Source organism: Caenorhabditis remanei, chromosome V (assembly GCF_010183535.1).
Source record: "Caenorhabditis remanei strain PX506 chromosome V, whole genome shotgun sequence".
In the NCBI taxonomy this organism is placed as follows: Eukaryota; Metazoa; Nematoda; class Chromadorea; order Rhabditida; family Rhabditidae; genus Caenorhabditis; species Caenorhabditis remanei.
Genome location: NC_071332.1, coordinates 13,046,068 through 13,059,737, shown reverse-complemented (window position 1 = coordinate 13,059,737; position 13,670 = coordinate 13,046,068). Strand labels below are relative to the sequence as shown.

The following is a 13,670-nucleotide window of genomic DNA, read 5'->3' as shown; positions in this document are numbered from 1 at the left end:
TCTTCGAAATGTTACAAATTTCTAAAACTTCACAATTCCTGACCAATTTGTTCCATGGTGCGGAAATTTATGGTGATATTACCAACTATAAAGTAGGTGACGTTAAAAACCGAGCTCTATTTTTTTCTGTGGCTGACTAATTGTATTTCCAATTGTACTGCCTCTCTAATTTTAACTAGAAAATTATTATTGCGGAGGTTTTTTGGAGCGGATTCTTGTGACATCAGAAGCATTTGGAATTTTCAAAGATCTCATTTTAATCCGCCAAAAATAATTCCGATATTTCAATGTCTGAACAATTTATTGTGTCATTAATCACTTTTGTGGTGAGTGAATAGTTTAAGTTTTCTTTGAAACTTATAAGAATTTCCAGATCATGTCATTTGGTACATTGGCTAATCTCTTCGTGTTTCTGGCAGCTGGAAAAATGGGTTCAATGAACAGTTCATTCGGAATAATCACTAAAAATCAAGCAATCTGCAACATGGTTATGTGTCTTATATTCCTTTTGTATGTTTGCCCAATGCAATTGAGGTATGTGCAAGTGTCATGGGGTTAGAATGATTCTTGGTAACCTAGTACAAGTTTCCAGCAACTCTCAGCCCCTAGTCAATTATTCCCGTTTTCTGGGTCTTTCCGCTATGACAGTCTACGAAGTTTCTAATCAACTTCATCTTCTCCTTGCATTGAACCGTCTTTGTGCAGTGTTTTGGACATTTCATTATGATCAAATTTTCAACAAATTCAATACAAACCTCATGAAAAATGTTGCTTGTCTGATAGCTATTACGATGTGTATTGGATTTTATGAAGTCCTCGGTTGCCACTTTTCGTACAATGATATTTCATGGACTTTTGTTTTTCTGAATACTCAAAACTGCTCTACAATAACATGGTACTCTGACTTCATATTGAATATTTCCATGGTTGCACTGACTCTCATTATCAACTTATTAACTGCTTACAAAGCTGGAAAAGATAGTCGTAACTTGTTGAGTTCCGTTGGAGTTCAGATGTCAAAAGAACAAAAACAAAGAGAGAACAGTTTCATTCGTCAATCATTTTTCCAAGGAGCATCCATTTTCGCTGGACAAGTTACATATTATGTTACAGCTCCATTGGTCTCTAATTCTATATTATTGTTTTTGGATGCAAGTCTTTGGGCATTCATGCATGCAGTCGAAGGGTAAGATACTTTGTGTGTTGGTTCCTTATTAGTTTTCTGATGATTGAGACTTCTTTTCAATAACTGGAATCTTATTTTCAGAGGAATCATACTCGCTTCGAATAAGGAAATGATTTCGGTGGTGAAGAAAAAGCGGCGTAGGTTGCTAAACTATCTGATCTATAAATAAGATAATCTGATTTTCAGAATCAATTGCATCGGTGTTCGTGTTGATGTTCTAGAAACTGCCAACGATGTGGGTATCACTTGAAAAAGAGGAAAATATAATCTGACCAAATTGATAAATCCATATGTCATTTCACATTATAAAGTATTTGTTTTCTTTCGCCTCCTTTCTTCTCTTCCATCGCTCCCGTTATGTTTTGTGGACTTTTGATCATTCCTATGTTTCTTATCAGTTTGAATACTCCCTTCAGCAAACTGGAGAGCTCATAAAATCATACATTTCAGTTGAAGTGTATTCTCATTTCAATTATGAACACGAAATGCACATTACTAGAAAGTTGACAAGATGGAAATTCATTCTAATACTGTGTACTTGTATTTTTGTCTTCCTATTTTTCTGTGTTGACTTCTCAAAGCCGAGAGAGATTGCGATCGTAGTGGTTCTCAATAATGACACTAGTCCGGAAAATTACAGAGTTGCACTAGGCAAGTGTTTTACCTTTATTCACAATAATTCTCTTGAAACATTATATTACAGACAGTGTACGATGTTATGCTTCTATTCAAGAATACAATTTTTTACTGGTGAGAGATTCGGGACCAGCATACCCATGTTTGCAAACGGATGTGAGTCCATCATTATATAAATGACTAGTGGTCAACATAGTTGTCCGGAATCCGGATTCCGGGTTTTTTTTGACATTCCGGTTCCGGTTCCGGATTCCGGAAAATGAAAATTTTCATTCCGGTTCCGGTTCCGGATTCCGGAAAATGAAAATTTTCATTCCGGTTCCGGATTCCTGATTCCGGTATTTAAAAAACTTCATTCCGATTCCGGATTCCGGATTCCGGTTTTTTTGAATTTTTTTTCCGGAATTTTGAATTTTAAATTTTAAAATTTTTTTTGAGTTTTAAAGACAACTGCATTACTTCTCTTTCGGTTTTGAACCTCAAAAGTAGTTTTAAACTTTATATATCATTAAAAACACTCGAAAAAATGACTTGGCCTTGAAAATCCGAAATTCCGGAATTCCGGGTTTTTTCGTCATTCCGGTTCCGGATTCCGGATTCCGGAAAATTAAAATTTTGATTCCGGTTCCGGATTCCGGATTCCGGTATTTGAAAAACTTCATTCCGGTTCCGGATTCCGGATTCCGGAAAATGAAAAATTTGATTCCGGTTCCGGATTCCGGATTCCGGTTTTTCGGAAAATGGCATTCCGTACAACTATGGTGGTCAAGCATGCATTCCAGATTCTATTCCGACGACACTGTCTTGTTGCCAAAGTTCTCCAGAATTATGAAGCCGTCATGTTCATTGATGCAGACATTGGCGTCGTTAATCCAAATAGGCGAATTGAGAAGTTCATGGAAGATGACGTTGACATCACATTTTACGATAGAATTCAAAATTGGGAGATTGCAACGGGATCGTATATTGCGAAAAATACGAAATATGTCATAGATTTTTTGAATGGTGGCTAACCAAATTTCTTTTGAAAGCTTTATTTACCATGTTTAGATTTCGCAAACTACGAGACGGAACTTCCAAATGATAGCTTGCATGGATCTGATAATGGAGCTATTCATGTATTTCTCTGAACCTCCTCATCTGTTAATCTTCACCGTTTTCAGATGTTTCTCGCTGAAAAACTTCTCCCAGTGGGAGCTCTCTCCAAAAGCCAATGCCGTCAGATTTACGAGAATTCTAAAACATTTGATGACTTATTTAGTTTTGAAGCTTGTATTCGAAAGCTGATGAGATCTGAATCAAAGTTTGGAAAAGTGAGGATTCTAGAAAAAGGAAACGGATGGGTCAGAGATGGTTGGTTGACTAACAATCTATGGAATCCTCGTGTAGATTTTATGCTGCATGGTTGGAAATCTTCCCAGTTGAGAGAGATTCCAGTTTGGGAGTTGAGGTGGGCAGTTGGGGTAAACTCGAGAAAGAAATTAGACATTTTCAGACCCGTCGCAACTTCTCGGAATCAATGGTTCAATCCATTTATCGGAGAATTTGATTTGAAAAAGTGCTCACCTGGAAACAAAACGTGGAACTACGATTCTAGATTAATAGGGACAGTATATGGGATTCAGAAGAGTTTGAAGAAGATTGAAAATGAAGTGGAAGTGATGAAAAAGAAATCGTTACTGCGAGTTGATGACATTTTGTAAAATGTGGAAAATAAATAAAAATTTGATTACATTTGATTGAAACCGACAAAGTATAAAGAGCGGGAATGTACAATAAACGGAAGTTTCAAAATTTCAGACGAATTGATATTTGCGGAGAACAAAAATTAATAGACTCGTGGATTCTTTCTCGACGATTTTTCTCACTTGAATTCATTTATGATTCGATTGAGAATGTGACTTGTTAGTCTTGAGAGTTTCGATTGTAATGTACGGAGTTTTTGATGATATTAGTATTGTTCAATCTGTGTGGCACTTCTCAAGATGATTTGGGAGTCTGTATTGATCATCAACCCAAAGACACGTCAGTCGTAACGAGAATAAGAGTTCCAATTGGATACGGGAAGTGAGATAACATTGATGAAGGAGAAGATTTGGAAGGAGTTGGAAACTCCATTGTTGAACGAGGTTCCTCATAAAATTGAATGTGCTAATAGGGCGGAGTTGGATGTGAAAGGAAGAATGAGAGTGATTTATGAGTTGAAAAGGATTACATACAAAAGCAGTGATTGAGGACGTGGTTGCGAACAGTAAGGTTGAGGAAGCTGATGAAATAGAGCAATATGGCTGACTTGTCCACGACAAATTTATCGGTAAATTTAAAGGAGAATTAACCGGTAAATTACCGGAAATTTACCGAAAACTGCATTTATCGGTAGTTGTTCACCGAATACCTCACACTGCTTATGCGCTAAAATTTGTCTCAAAAATGAAGTTACGGAACTAAAAAATCAATTTAGATCATTGTGCGCAGCTATTACTCCAAACATAGTCAGTAAAACTTGGGAAAAATTGTTCTTTCCGCTTCGTTTCTTCCACTTTCGTTTCTTCCTGATTTGATCATCGGCAAAGACTACGGTAGGCATAGTCCGCAAACACGCATTGTCAATGTGTACTTTTTGACGTACAGTACTCTGAATTAAGTTTTAATATTGAGACCGTACAAATCGGGAAGAAACGAAATCGGGAAGAAACGAAAGCGGAAGAAACGAAACGGGAAGAAACGAATCGGGAAGAACAAGCTAAATTTCTGTGAACACCTTCACGTCAAATTGCGGAGTTGACCGTAATCCAAAATTGAGAAAAGATTTTTCTGGCTTATGCGCTAAAATTTGTGTCGAAAATAAAGTTACGGAACTAAAAAATCGATTTAGAGCATTGTGCGCAGCCATTACTATAGCTAAAGTCAGGAAAACTTGCGAAAAACTGTTCTTCCCGTTTCGCTTCTTCCCGATTCGTTTCTTCCCGTTTCGTTTCTTCCGCTTTCGTTTCTTCCCGATTTCGTTTCTTCCCGATTTGTATTAGCAGCCCATCCCTTCTTACAACTGCGCTCCACCTCAAACGAGAGAGTATCGGCGAGAGACGCAGAGTTTTGTTGTGGCGCGAAACATATTTTCTACATTTTTGATCTATTTTTCATAATTTTCTCTCGGAAATTGGCAAATTTTTAATTAAAACTTGTGAAAATAGATCGAAAATGGTGAAAATCGTTTTCGAGCCAGAAAATACTCTGCGTCTCTCGGCGATACTCTCTCGTTTGAGGTGGGGCGCGGTTGTAACTTAAATGCTCGGCTAATATTGTCGAAATAAAAAAAGTGATACCCGGTGTTTGCGGACTTAGTGGAAAAATTATTAAAATTAGCATTAAGTCCGCAAACACCGGGTATCACTTTTTTTATTTCGACAATAACTATTTATTTTCCGTTTCCGTTGTTTTTGGTTTTTAAAAATTTTTGTAACATCTAGCAAAGCAAATGCCAAACATTTTAAATTTAGATCGGATAGTGAGTAAATCATTGTTTTCCGCATATCTACAATGCGCTGAAAAGTCTTACCCCGAGTCTTCGCGGTTCTGTTCTGAATTTAATTTCTTCTGTCTTTCAAAATCTCTTTCTTAAAAATAAATAACAAATAGGATGCGCTCTCATTATATCCTCTCATAGGTGCGGCCAACTAGCACAAACAACAATATTATTCACATTTCTAGCACACACGCTCAAGTCAGTTTTGTTTTGTTTTTTTAGTGAGGGTTGGTTTGTTGTTTGATTCGTTGTCAAGAACACATGATCTTTTTTGTTTCATTCCAAACGATAAATTGTTTCGCCTAAAACGAAATGCATGCAACCAAGCGAATAGGAATATCAATGTGTTCGCTCTTTTGTTCAGTATACCATTCTTTCTCTCACTCCCTCCTAGTTATTATTTGAGTTACGAGCGTTGGTAATAATCGAGCTGAAGATGAGTTGTAGCTGCCTAGGATGACTAATTTCATTCTGTGCTGTGACTGAAATTGTGTAGAGGACAGTTAATGTTGTTTTCATTAAAAATGAGACCTTCAAGAAAGGAAATTAGACAGACATCTTGTAACACTGATATCGTAGGCATTAATCTCCGAATAATTTTCATTAGTAAACTCAAATCCGGAAGAATGGACTTCGTGCTCCCCAATTAACTAAATGCTACTGTAACCCACAACATAACCGTTTGTTCCTTTTCGAAGAACTGCCTCCCTAGGATCTTACTTATCCCAGCTACGACTTGGTCCGCTTACAGTCTTCCAGAAGTCGTCTCTCTTCTCAACACCCCCAGATGTTCAGACTTTTTCGGAGAAATTTTTAAATGAGGGAAATCGTATATATCGGATGAACATGAACACCCATCTATTCATCCCGTTTCCTTATTCCCCCATTTCTCTTCTTTCCATCCAACTAACGCGTTTCCCCTTCAGTTTTATGTTTCTCGGTCTGCGTCCCCGCGCCTTCGCACACTCTTCGTGCCCGCGGCGCTCTTTATTTTGTCGCCGGTTTTCCACAATTCACCATTTTTTCAAACTGACTCACTCGATACAATTCTACTGTTTCGTGCCCTTTTTCTCGAATTTCTTCTGCGCGTTCCTACTTATTACTGTTATCTAGACTTCCCTCCAATTTCGTATAATTTCAGCCTCAAAAAAATCAATACAATGACGAACGAAACGGAGGGCGCCGACAATGACGTGGCAGAGCCAACAGTAAGCGACATGAAGAGTCGATTCTTGAAGAGGAGATCGAAACAGAACTCAGAAAGCGAGTACCATCCAAGTCATAAGAAAAGGTGAGTGGTTATCTGTCTTCTAGTACTTACAGATAAATTTGTGGCAGTGTGACCTTGAAAACGCGAGATAAGCAGCAGCTGCGGAAAAGAGTAAACGGAGAAGAGATACAGACACGCGCGACGTCTGTGTCTCCTCGTTTTCCATGAATTTCTTTCGCTGCGTGCCTCCCTCTCGCTTTTTTTATCATTAGAGCGCGCTTCTCAAATTCTCGTCGCTTGTAGTAGCTGTATATTCACGATGTCTTCCGAAGAAACCAGTGCAGTTTTTCAATCTTGTGATATTTATCTTTTCAGATCTCTCGCAATAATTCCTGATCACGTAGAGGGAGTGTCTTCAGAAGATGATAGAGAATATCTAGTCATGGCTTCACCTACAGAACAATTAGACGAACGAGACCTCAGTCGACTGAAACAGGCGACTACTCATTTACCTGATGATGTGGTGAGTTTGTGAGAAGACAATTCATAAGTAGAAAACGAACAAAATCGAGTTACTCTTTTTTGTATTCGTGTAAATAGACGAAGACGTGTAGAAAGCACTTGCAATCTGCCTCCATATATCTTCGAAAGTTCCCTGCGCGGTTATTTTCTTGAGCGTTCGTTGTCCAATTCAGATATAGCTTGTGCAAGAGATCACAGATATATTCCTTGTTTTCAAGCTAGAACAGGAAAAGAATTATATCTCTATTTTATACTTGCAGGTGCTCCAAGTGCTGTCTTTCTATGAATACGACGTCGACACGACGATAAATGTTACTCAACAAATGCACAGTCCGGATATGATGCCACAACTTGTTAAGGACTTCGTCGTGGCGAATATTGCAATCGAAAGACACGAACGTCTGCGAAAAAACCACCAACTCAAAGAGTTGTACTTCAAAAAACAGGTAATTATCCTTTATTAATTTTAAATAATTCAATTATTCTCTTTTTAGCTGAAACAATCAGTCGATACGAAGACAATCATCGATTTTTATTACTCGGAAAAGAACAAACTGCATGGAAATTGGCGGCTAAACACAGTTGATGAAATAGAAACACCTGAAGAGAAGGAGCGGATGGAAGAAAGAATGAAGGCAACTGGGTTGAGATTTGTGACGTAAGGGATCCAGTAACTGAAGGCATTTTTAATATCTATGTTTTCAGAAGAGAACCATCTGTTCCAAAGCAGTCAATCAAATCAACTCGGTCATCAGCACGTGTCAAATATCAGGAACAAGAAGTGAATGGTTCAAATGGCACTCCGGAAACGAGCTCGTCCTCTAGTAGTGAACCATCAGAAGCTGGCACGTCTTTTGCTACACCATCCACGAGTCAGCCACGAATCAACTTGAGGATTCGATTCAATCCGGCGAAACTGAATTCTTCGAATCCTGGAATTACTATTTCTACTTCTCCACGGTCACCAGTATCCGAATCGCTACCATCAACTTTATCGGCGCCGCCTTCAGCTTCGGTTACTACTAGATCAGCATCATCGTCCCCAAAAAAGAAAAGAACGTATTCGAGACGGTCGCTTGAACAACAACGGAATGGTCCAAAAAAGACATATCCAACACGGAAATCACGGGATTAGGCGTTACTCGAATTTAATTTTTTTTTCGTATTATTTTTAAATATTTCAAGGGTCTCATTGATTCAGGTGTGTTGTTTAATATCGGAAAAATTGGTTATTGGTTTTTACGCGCATCAAGCTTTGTTTTCTCTGATTTTAGATATCAGTTTGATGTTGCTTAATTATTCAGTTTCTCTCTTTTCTTGTAATCAAATTTTCAATTTTAATTGTTTCTAGTCATTTATTTTTTCTTTTTCTCTCCGTAACGTATCATAAGTATTCAACAGTATCATTTAAATTTATTTTTATTCCAAGTTCACCTTTTCCCATTATTAACCATACTCACTTCACTCGCATGACACTTATCACTGCTATTAACACAAATATTAACCAAGTTTTAGTATTTTTGTGTCTTAAAGTTTATGTCATTATTTTATTTCAATTTGATTGTGATGAATACGGTATTTCTGTGAAAGAAAAGTTAATTTATTGTTGAATAATAAACTTGTTCGAAGTTCAGCATAACCTAATGGGGTCATTGTCACTTCTCAGGCGGCTCCAGATGCAAATTGCTCCAACAATTGACATCTTGTCTCGAGACTTTCCTTCTGAATCAATTCCCTCTCATTCTTGAATTCTTTTCTTTCCCATAATTCGTCTCGTACTCTATCCAAAATCTCTCCCAACCAATTCGTTCCTCTCCAAGTTCTCTCATCTTCACATCTTTTGTCATTCTTGTCAAGACCTGAAGAATGAAATATTGAGCACAAATAGCTTTCAGATGTTATAATTGAACATTCGAATGAAGTTATTCTGGTTCAACAGTGACGCATCAAGCATCTGACTCACCAATTCCCCATATTCTATCCCCTGGTGATGCCTCCACAAGTTTCATTCCATGAGTTCGGAACATTGTTTTCCGACAAGATGCATCTTTCGAAAACTTCGCAAGACATGCGCAGTACATAATCTCACGAGACATTTTCGACCATCTGAATCACCGTATTTTCAACTTCAACATAGTTCTGAAATAACTCACTGTTGCAAGTGTTGCTCACTCATTTCCAGTCGTCTTCCCCACACTTTCATCTTCTTCGGATCTGTTTCATTCATAATTTTCTCAGCTATCCCCTCGTCACCAACCAGAAGAGCCTTATGATACCTGTCAATGATACAGTAACCTTTGGGTCAGACACTAAGGTAAACCAACATGAAGTACTGCTCACTGCAGTTGAAAGTGAGAACTTTTTCAATTCTAGAGTTGTTTTCTTGAATTGGTGAGGCGGTGAATTCGACTGGATAGAAATTAGAGAACACACATTCCGATTTGTAGAATAAAACGAATTTTCTGTATTGATTTTTAGAAATGAACACTCGAATCAACATATTGATTAATTGAGAGAATCACTCAAAAAGTAGGAAAAGTTTTCAGAAGACTGGTCAGCTACTGAAACTGTATTTGCAATAATGAGACAAATCAAGAAATATATAATAGAGCTAGCAGATTTAGATGGTTTATTCACTGAAAAAAGAGGTCAGGTTGCCTCTTTAAAAGGAAAAATGACAATATACGCGTTTTTGTTTGTTTCGGTTGAAAAGAAGGACTTTCCCAATGTTTTGAAAAATTGCGAAAGAAAGAGACGATGTTTTTTGAGACAATAGAGTGTTCTTTTTTGTTGCACAGCTGGAAAAAGTGAACTGGAGAAAAAGAAGAAGTGAAAGGAATTAGGGTCATGTGTAGTATTAGATCATTTACTTCAACATAAGAACAATTAGAGAAAATCTTATTAGGAAACTCGAGAAACTAATTCATTCAAATTATTAGTAGTTTTAACACGGGAAATGCTCCAACAATTGACATCTTGTCTCGAGACTTTCCTTCTCAATCAGTTCTCTCTCATTCTTGAATTCGTTTCTCTCCCATAATTCGTCTCGTACTTTATCCAAAACCTCTCCCAACCAATTCGTTCCTCTCCAAGTTCTCTCATCTTCACATCTTTTGTCATTCTTGTCAAGACCTGAAGAAAGTGATTTTGAACTCAAAAGGCTTTCGGATGCTATGAATATTAGAACGACATGATTTTCTGTGAAAAACAAAAAGAAACTTTAAACTGGCTCAAATGGATTTTGGGAAGGTTTCACCTAGCTAGAGAGAGAGTACTCACCAACTCCCCATATCTTATCAGTTGGAGATGCTTCCACAAGTTTCATTCCGTGAGTTCGAAACAATGTTTTTCTGCATTTTTCATCATTTGAGAACTTTTGAAGACATGCGTTGTACATAACGTCTTTTGACAGTTTGGACCATCTGGAAAAATGAATTTATTTCAAACTACCGTAACCACATCATTAATACATATCTGCCTAACACCTTTAATTCAAAAATAGTTTTAAAAACTCACTGATACAATTGTTCCTTACTCATTGTCAGCTTTCTACCTAGCAATTTCATCTTCATTGGATTACTCTCATTTAGAATTTGTTCTGCAATCTCCTCATCTCCAACAAGAAGTGCTTTGTGATACCTGAATAGAAATAATTCTTTCGTGAATCCTGAGTTCTGTTCAACCTACATAAAATACTGTTCACTACACTTGAACGTTAATTTCTTCTTTTCTTCTTCCTTCTCATTTTCGAACTTCTTCACTAAATTAGGAAGTGCTGAAGCAGTGAATCCAGCTGGATAGAAATTAGAAAATACGCATGCTGCTTCGTAAAACAGAACCAGTATTTTGGACCGGTCTTCAGAAACATACACCTTTGTATGCATTTTTCGAGGTGCTGAAAATAGTCCAATTCAGAAACTTGGAATGTGATAGAAAAACTGAAAAGAAAAAACGAAAAGAAAATTGGAAGTGCACAACCTTCTCAATTCGAGAAAGAGCCCTCCTTTAAATATGAAGACCGAAAATGTCAACAATGCGTTGTAAAATTGCGAAATAATCTTCAGACTGTGAGGTGTGTTTTTCTTAACGCAATGTCCAAATGTTTGGAAATGAACCGAAAATTGAGGAGTGGGCCCCAAATCTGTGCATCATTTGTAACTAGATGTGAGGTTGTCCCTTACATCTTTCTATTTTCTACAAACAATCGATTATCTGGAATACAAAATCCAAAATTCTCTTTGAAGTTTTCTTTGAATTAGGATTCCATCTGATTCAAACTGTCGAAACGTTCAGTTTTTTAAAATTAATTTCCCTTGTAACACGGGTCATGTTGAAACAAAACATCGGACGAGTTTTCTACAGTTTCATCAAAAATTGAACTTTCTCCCTCCCTTTTTCTTATCAGTACCCAAAAATGTCAAAAAGTGTCTTCAATTCCAATCACTATCTCCGATCTGAAGAAACGCAGACAGTAAAATAACCCTTTTTCGACTACAACATACAATTATATTCTCTAGTTTCTCACCAGATTTGGAGAAAAGTGATTACGGGAGGTACCCATTATATAAGACGGACTGTTTTGATCTACCAAATTTTGCCGCCTTCATTAAGACATTGTTGTTCGAGTGTTTCTTCGTCTAAAAGAATTTTTCGTGATAGCTATTAGTATTTAACATTTTTAAAATAATATGTATATATACTCTTTCAAACTCTTAATTTTCAGGTTATAAACCTAACTTTCATCTGAAAATGACAAAACTCTCAACACTATGTATATTTACTTTTCTTGTGTCCTCAAATCTAGTTGACCCGGTCAAAGTCCTTCTCACTATCATGGATCAAGGGAGGTATGTTTTCATGTCAAAACTTCCAAATGATTAAAACTGATTCTAATACAGATCCCACGCCACTTCAATCACTCCTCTAATGCACCGATTACAAAAAGATGGTCACACAACTGCTCTGGAAATGGCCACTTATAAGAAAGATATGGATTTTGGAATGGAGGAAAGATTCATTGATATGTCGGGTAGTACAACTTTGAGTTTATTCAAAAACTTTGTTTCCTTTCAGCATTTGAGAATAATTTTATCTCAAAAGACTTTTTCAAAATCGCGTTCGAAGATGAATTCACATTTGTTCATCAGGCAGTTCCATTCATATTCGGATGTATTTCTTGTAATCGTATTCTGAAACATCAACGTGAAAGATATCTGGAAATTGCTAACGAAGACTGGGATCTATTTCTATCGGATTCTTTGTTTTCTCCGTGTGGATATGCAATGGCAGAGATAACTGGAAAGCCACATGTTATGATGCATTCGAGTGATGTAGAAAGTGCTCATGGAAGTTTCAAAGGGTTCAGTAGGTGAGGGAAGGTGGAATTATTACTATTCAGAATTAGACATCATTTTTGTAAAATATTTCCAATTCTTCTTTTTTTTCAGAAACTACGCTCTAATGGTTCCCAACTTCCTTCCATACTCAATGTCTGACTTCACAACTGACAAATGGTGGCATCGAGTGATTTCAACTGTTGATTGGTTTGGAAGTGCATTCATCACAGGCGGAGTGGCTGGATTTGCTCAAAAATGGGCTCTCCGATCGATCATCCCGTTCCCATTTTTCTCATTCTATGATTACAATAGACGCAGTGCATTCTCTTTCACAGATATGCCAGATCCATTGTATCCAGTCGGTGCCAGAACGAATGATGTAAGAAATATTTCAGAATTATAACACGAAATAACTTATTTTTCAGTATTTTTCATTTGGAACTTACTGTAACCCTCCGAAGAATGGATTGGATGAAGAATGGGGAAGATTTGTGAACGATCCGAAATCGAAAGGTTAACCTTAAAATGTTTCAGCACTCATTCACACATTCTAATTTTCAGGAACCATTCTCGTAGCATTTGGAACAATTATCGATTGGCGTTTCGCTCCTGAAGAGAAATTTGAGATTTTTCTGAATGTTCTCAACAAATTGACAGATTATCGAGTGATTTGGAGTATGAAAGGAGATCGGCCAGAGGGTCTCTTGGATCATGTGAAGGTCTCATCATGGGTACCGCAACAACAAATTCTGAATCATGAGAAGACAGTTCTATTTTTGAGTCATGGAGGATTAAAGAGGTACTTGTTTGAAATATTATACTGGAAAATGGAGTACATTCGTTTATTATTTCAGTGTTAAAGAAGCTGTCTGCTCCGCAACACCATCCATTTTCATGCCCATGTTCGCCGAACAAATGAGAAATGCTTGGCTAGCTAAAAGCAAAGGATTCGCCCGGATCCTGAACAAGTTCCATCTCTCCGAAACGTATCTGGAAAACCATATCCGAGAAGTGGTGGAGCACAAAGCTTATCAAGTCAATGCTGAACACTTTCTGTCAACTTTCGCAGATCTTCCGATGCCTGCATTAGATGAAGCGGCGTTCAAGTTCAAGAGACTTTTCAAGTATAATGGAAAGATGCCAAAGTATTTCTACCCGAAGGCTATTGATCTCTCTTATTTGACTGCCTTGAATTTAGATATTTGGATTCTTTTGCCTCTAGTTTTAGGGTTTGTTGTATCAAAGTAGATGGAAAGA

The 13,670-nt window shown here is 37.3% G+C and overlaps 6 protein-coding genes across 6 annotated transcripts; 4 read left to right on the top strand and 2 right to left on the bottom strand.

Annotated features, from left to right (window-relative positions):
* Positions 1-287: 287 nt before the first annotated feature.
* Positions 288-1,436, top strand: GCK72_019520 (uncharacterized protein; the record flags this gene model as incomplete). Its single annotated transcript, XM_053733068.1, has 5 exons — positions 288-326; positions 374-534; positions 593-1,186; positions 1,268-1,327; positions 1,373-1,436. 5 exons carry the CDS (start codon positions 288-290, stop codon positions 1,434-1,436), a joined length of 918 nt encoding a protein of 305 aa, XP_053581981.1.
* Positions 1,437-2,562: 1,126 nt separating this feature from the next.
* On the top strand, positions 2,563-3,525 carry GCK72_019519 (uncharacterized protein; the record flags this gene model as incomplete). The annotated part of the gene is made up of 4 exons (XM_053733067.1): positions 2,563-2,827; positions 2,873-2,940; positions 2,986-3,272; positions 3,318-3,525. The coding sequence occupies 4 exons, from the start codon at positions 2,563-2,565 to the stop codon at positions 3,523-3,525; spliced, it is 828 nt and encodes a 275-aa protein (XP_053581980.1).
* Positions 3,526-6,505: 2,980 nt separating this feature from the next.
* On the top strand, positions 6,506-8,212 carry GCK72_019518 (uncharacterized protein; the record flags this gene model as incomplete). The annotated part of the gene is made up of 5 exons (XM_003115551.2): positions 6,506-6,636; positions 6,931-7,078; positions 7,338-7,523; positions 7,572-7,735; positions 7,783-8,212. The coding sequence occupies 5 exons, from the start codon at positions 6,506-6,508 to the stop codon at positions 8,210-8,212; spliced, it is 1,059 nt and encodes a 352-aa protein (XP_003115599.2).
* Positions 8,213-8,739: 527 nt separating this feature from the next.
* Positions 8,740-9,577, bottom strand: GCK72_019517 (uncharacterized protein; the record flags this gene model as incomplete). The annotated part of the gene is made up of 4 exons (XM_003115166.2): positions 8,740-8,936; positions 9,041-9,183; positions 9,231-9,353; positions 9,402-9,577. The coding sequence occupies 4 exons, from the start codon at positions 9,575-9,577 to the stop codon at positions 8,740-8,742; spliced, it is 639 nt and encodes a 212-aa protein (XP_003115214.2).
* Positions 9,578-10,021: 444 nt separating this feature from the next.
* Positions 10,022-10,961, bottom strand: GCK72_019516 (uncharacterized protein; the record flags this gene model as incomplete). Its single annotated transcript, XM_003115274.2, has 4 exons — positions 10,022-10,209; positions 10,357-10,499; positions 10,594-10,716; positions 10,765-10,961. 4 exons carry the CDS (start codon positions 10,959-10,961, stop codon positions 10,022-10,024), a joined length of 651 nt encoding a protein of 216 aa, XP_003115322.2.
* An 865-nt stretch (positions 10,962-11,826) lies between these two features.
* GCK72_019515 (uncharacterized protein) lies at positions 11,827-13,661 on the top strand (the record flags this gene model as incomplete). The annotated part of the gene is made up of 7 exons (XM_003115639.2): positions 11,827-11,924; positions 11,976-12,106; positions 12,151-12,445; positions 12,525-12,792; positions 12,839-12,926; positions 12,975-13,212; positions 13,268-13,661. 7 exons carry the CDS (start codon positions 11,827-11,829, stop codon positions 13,659-13,661), a joined length of 1,512 nt encoding a protein of 503 aa, XP_003115687.2.
* Positions 13,662-13,670: the final 9 nt, after the last annotated feature.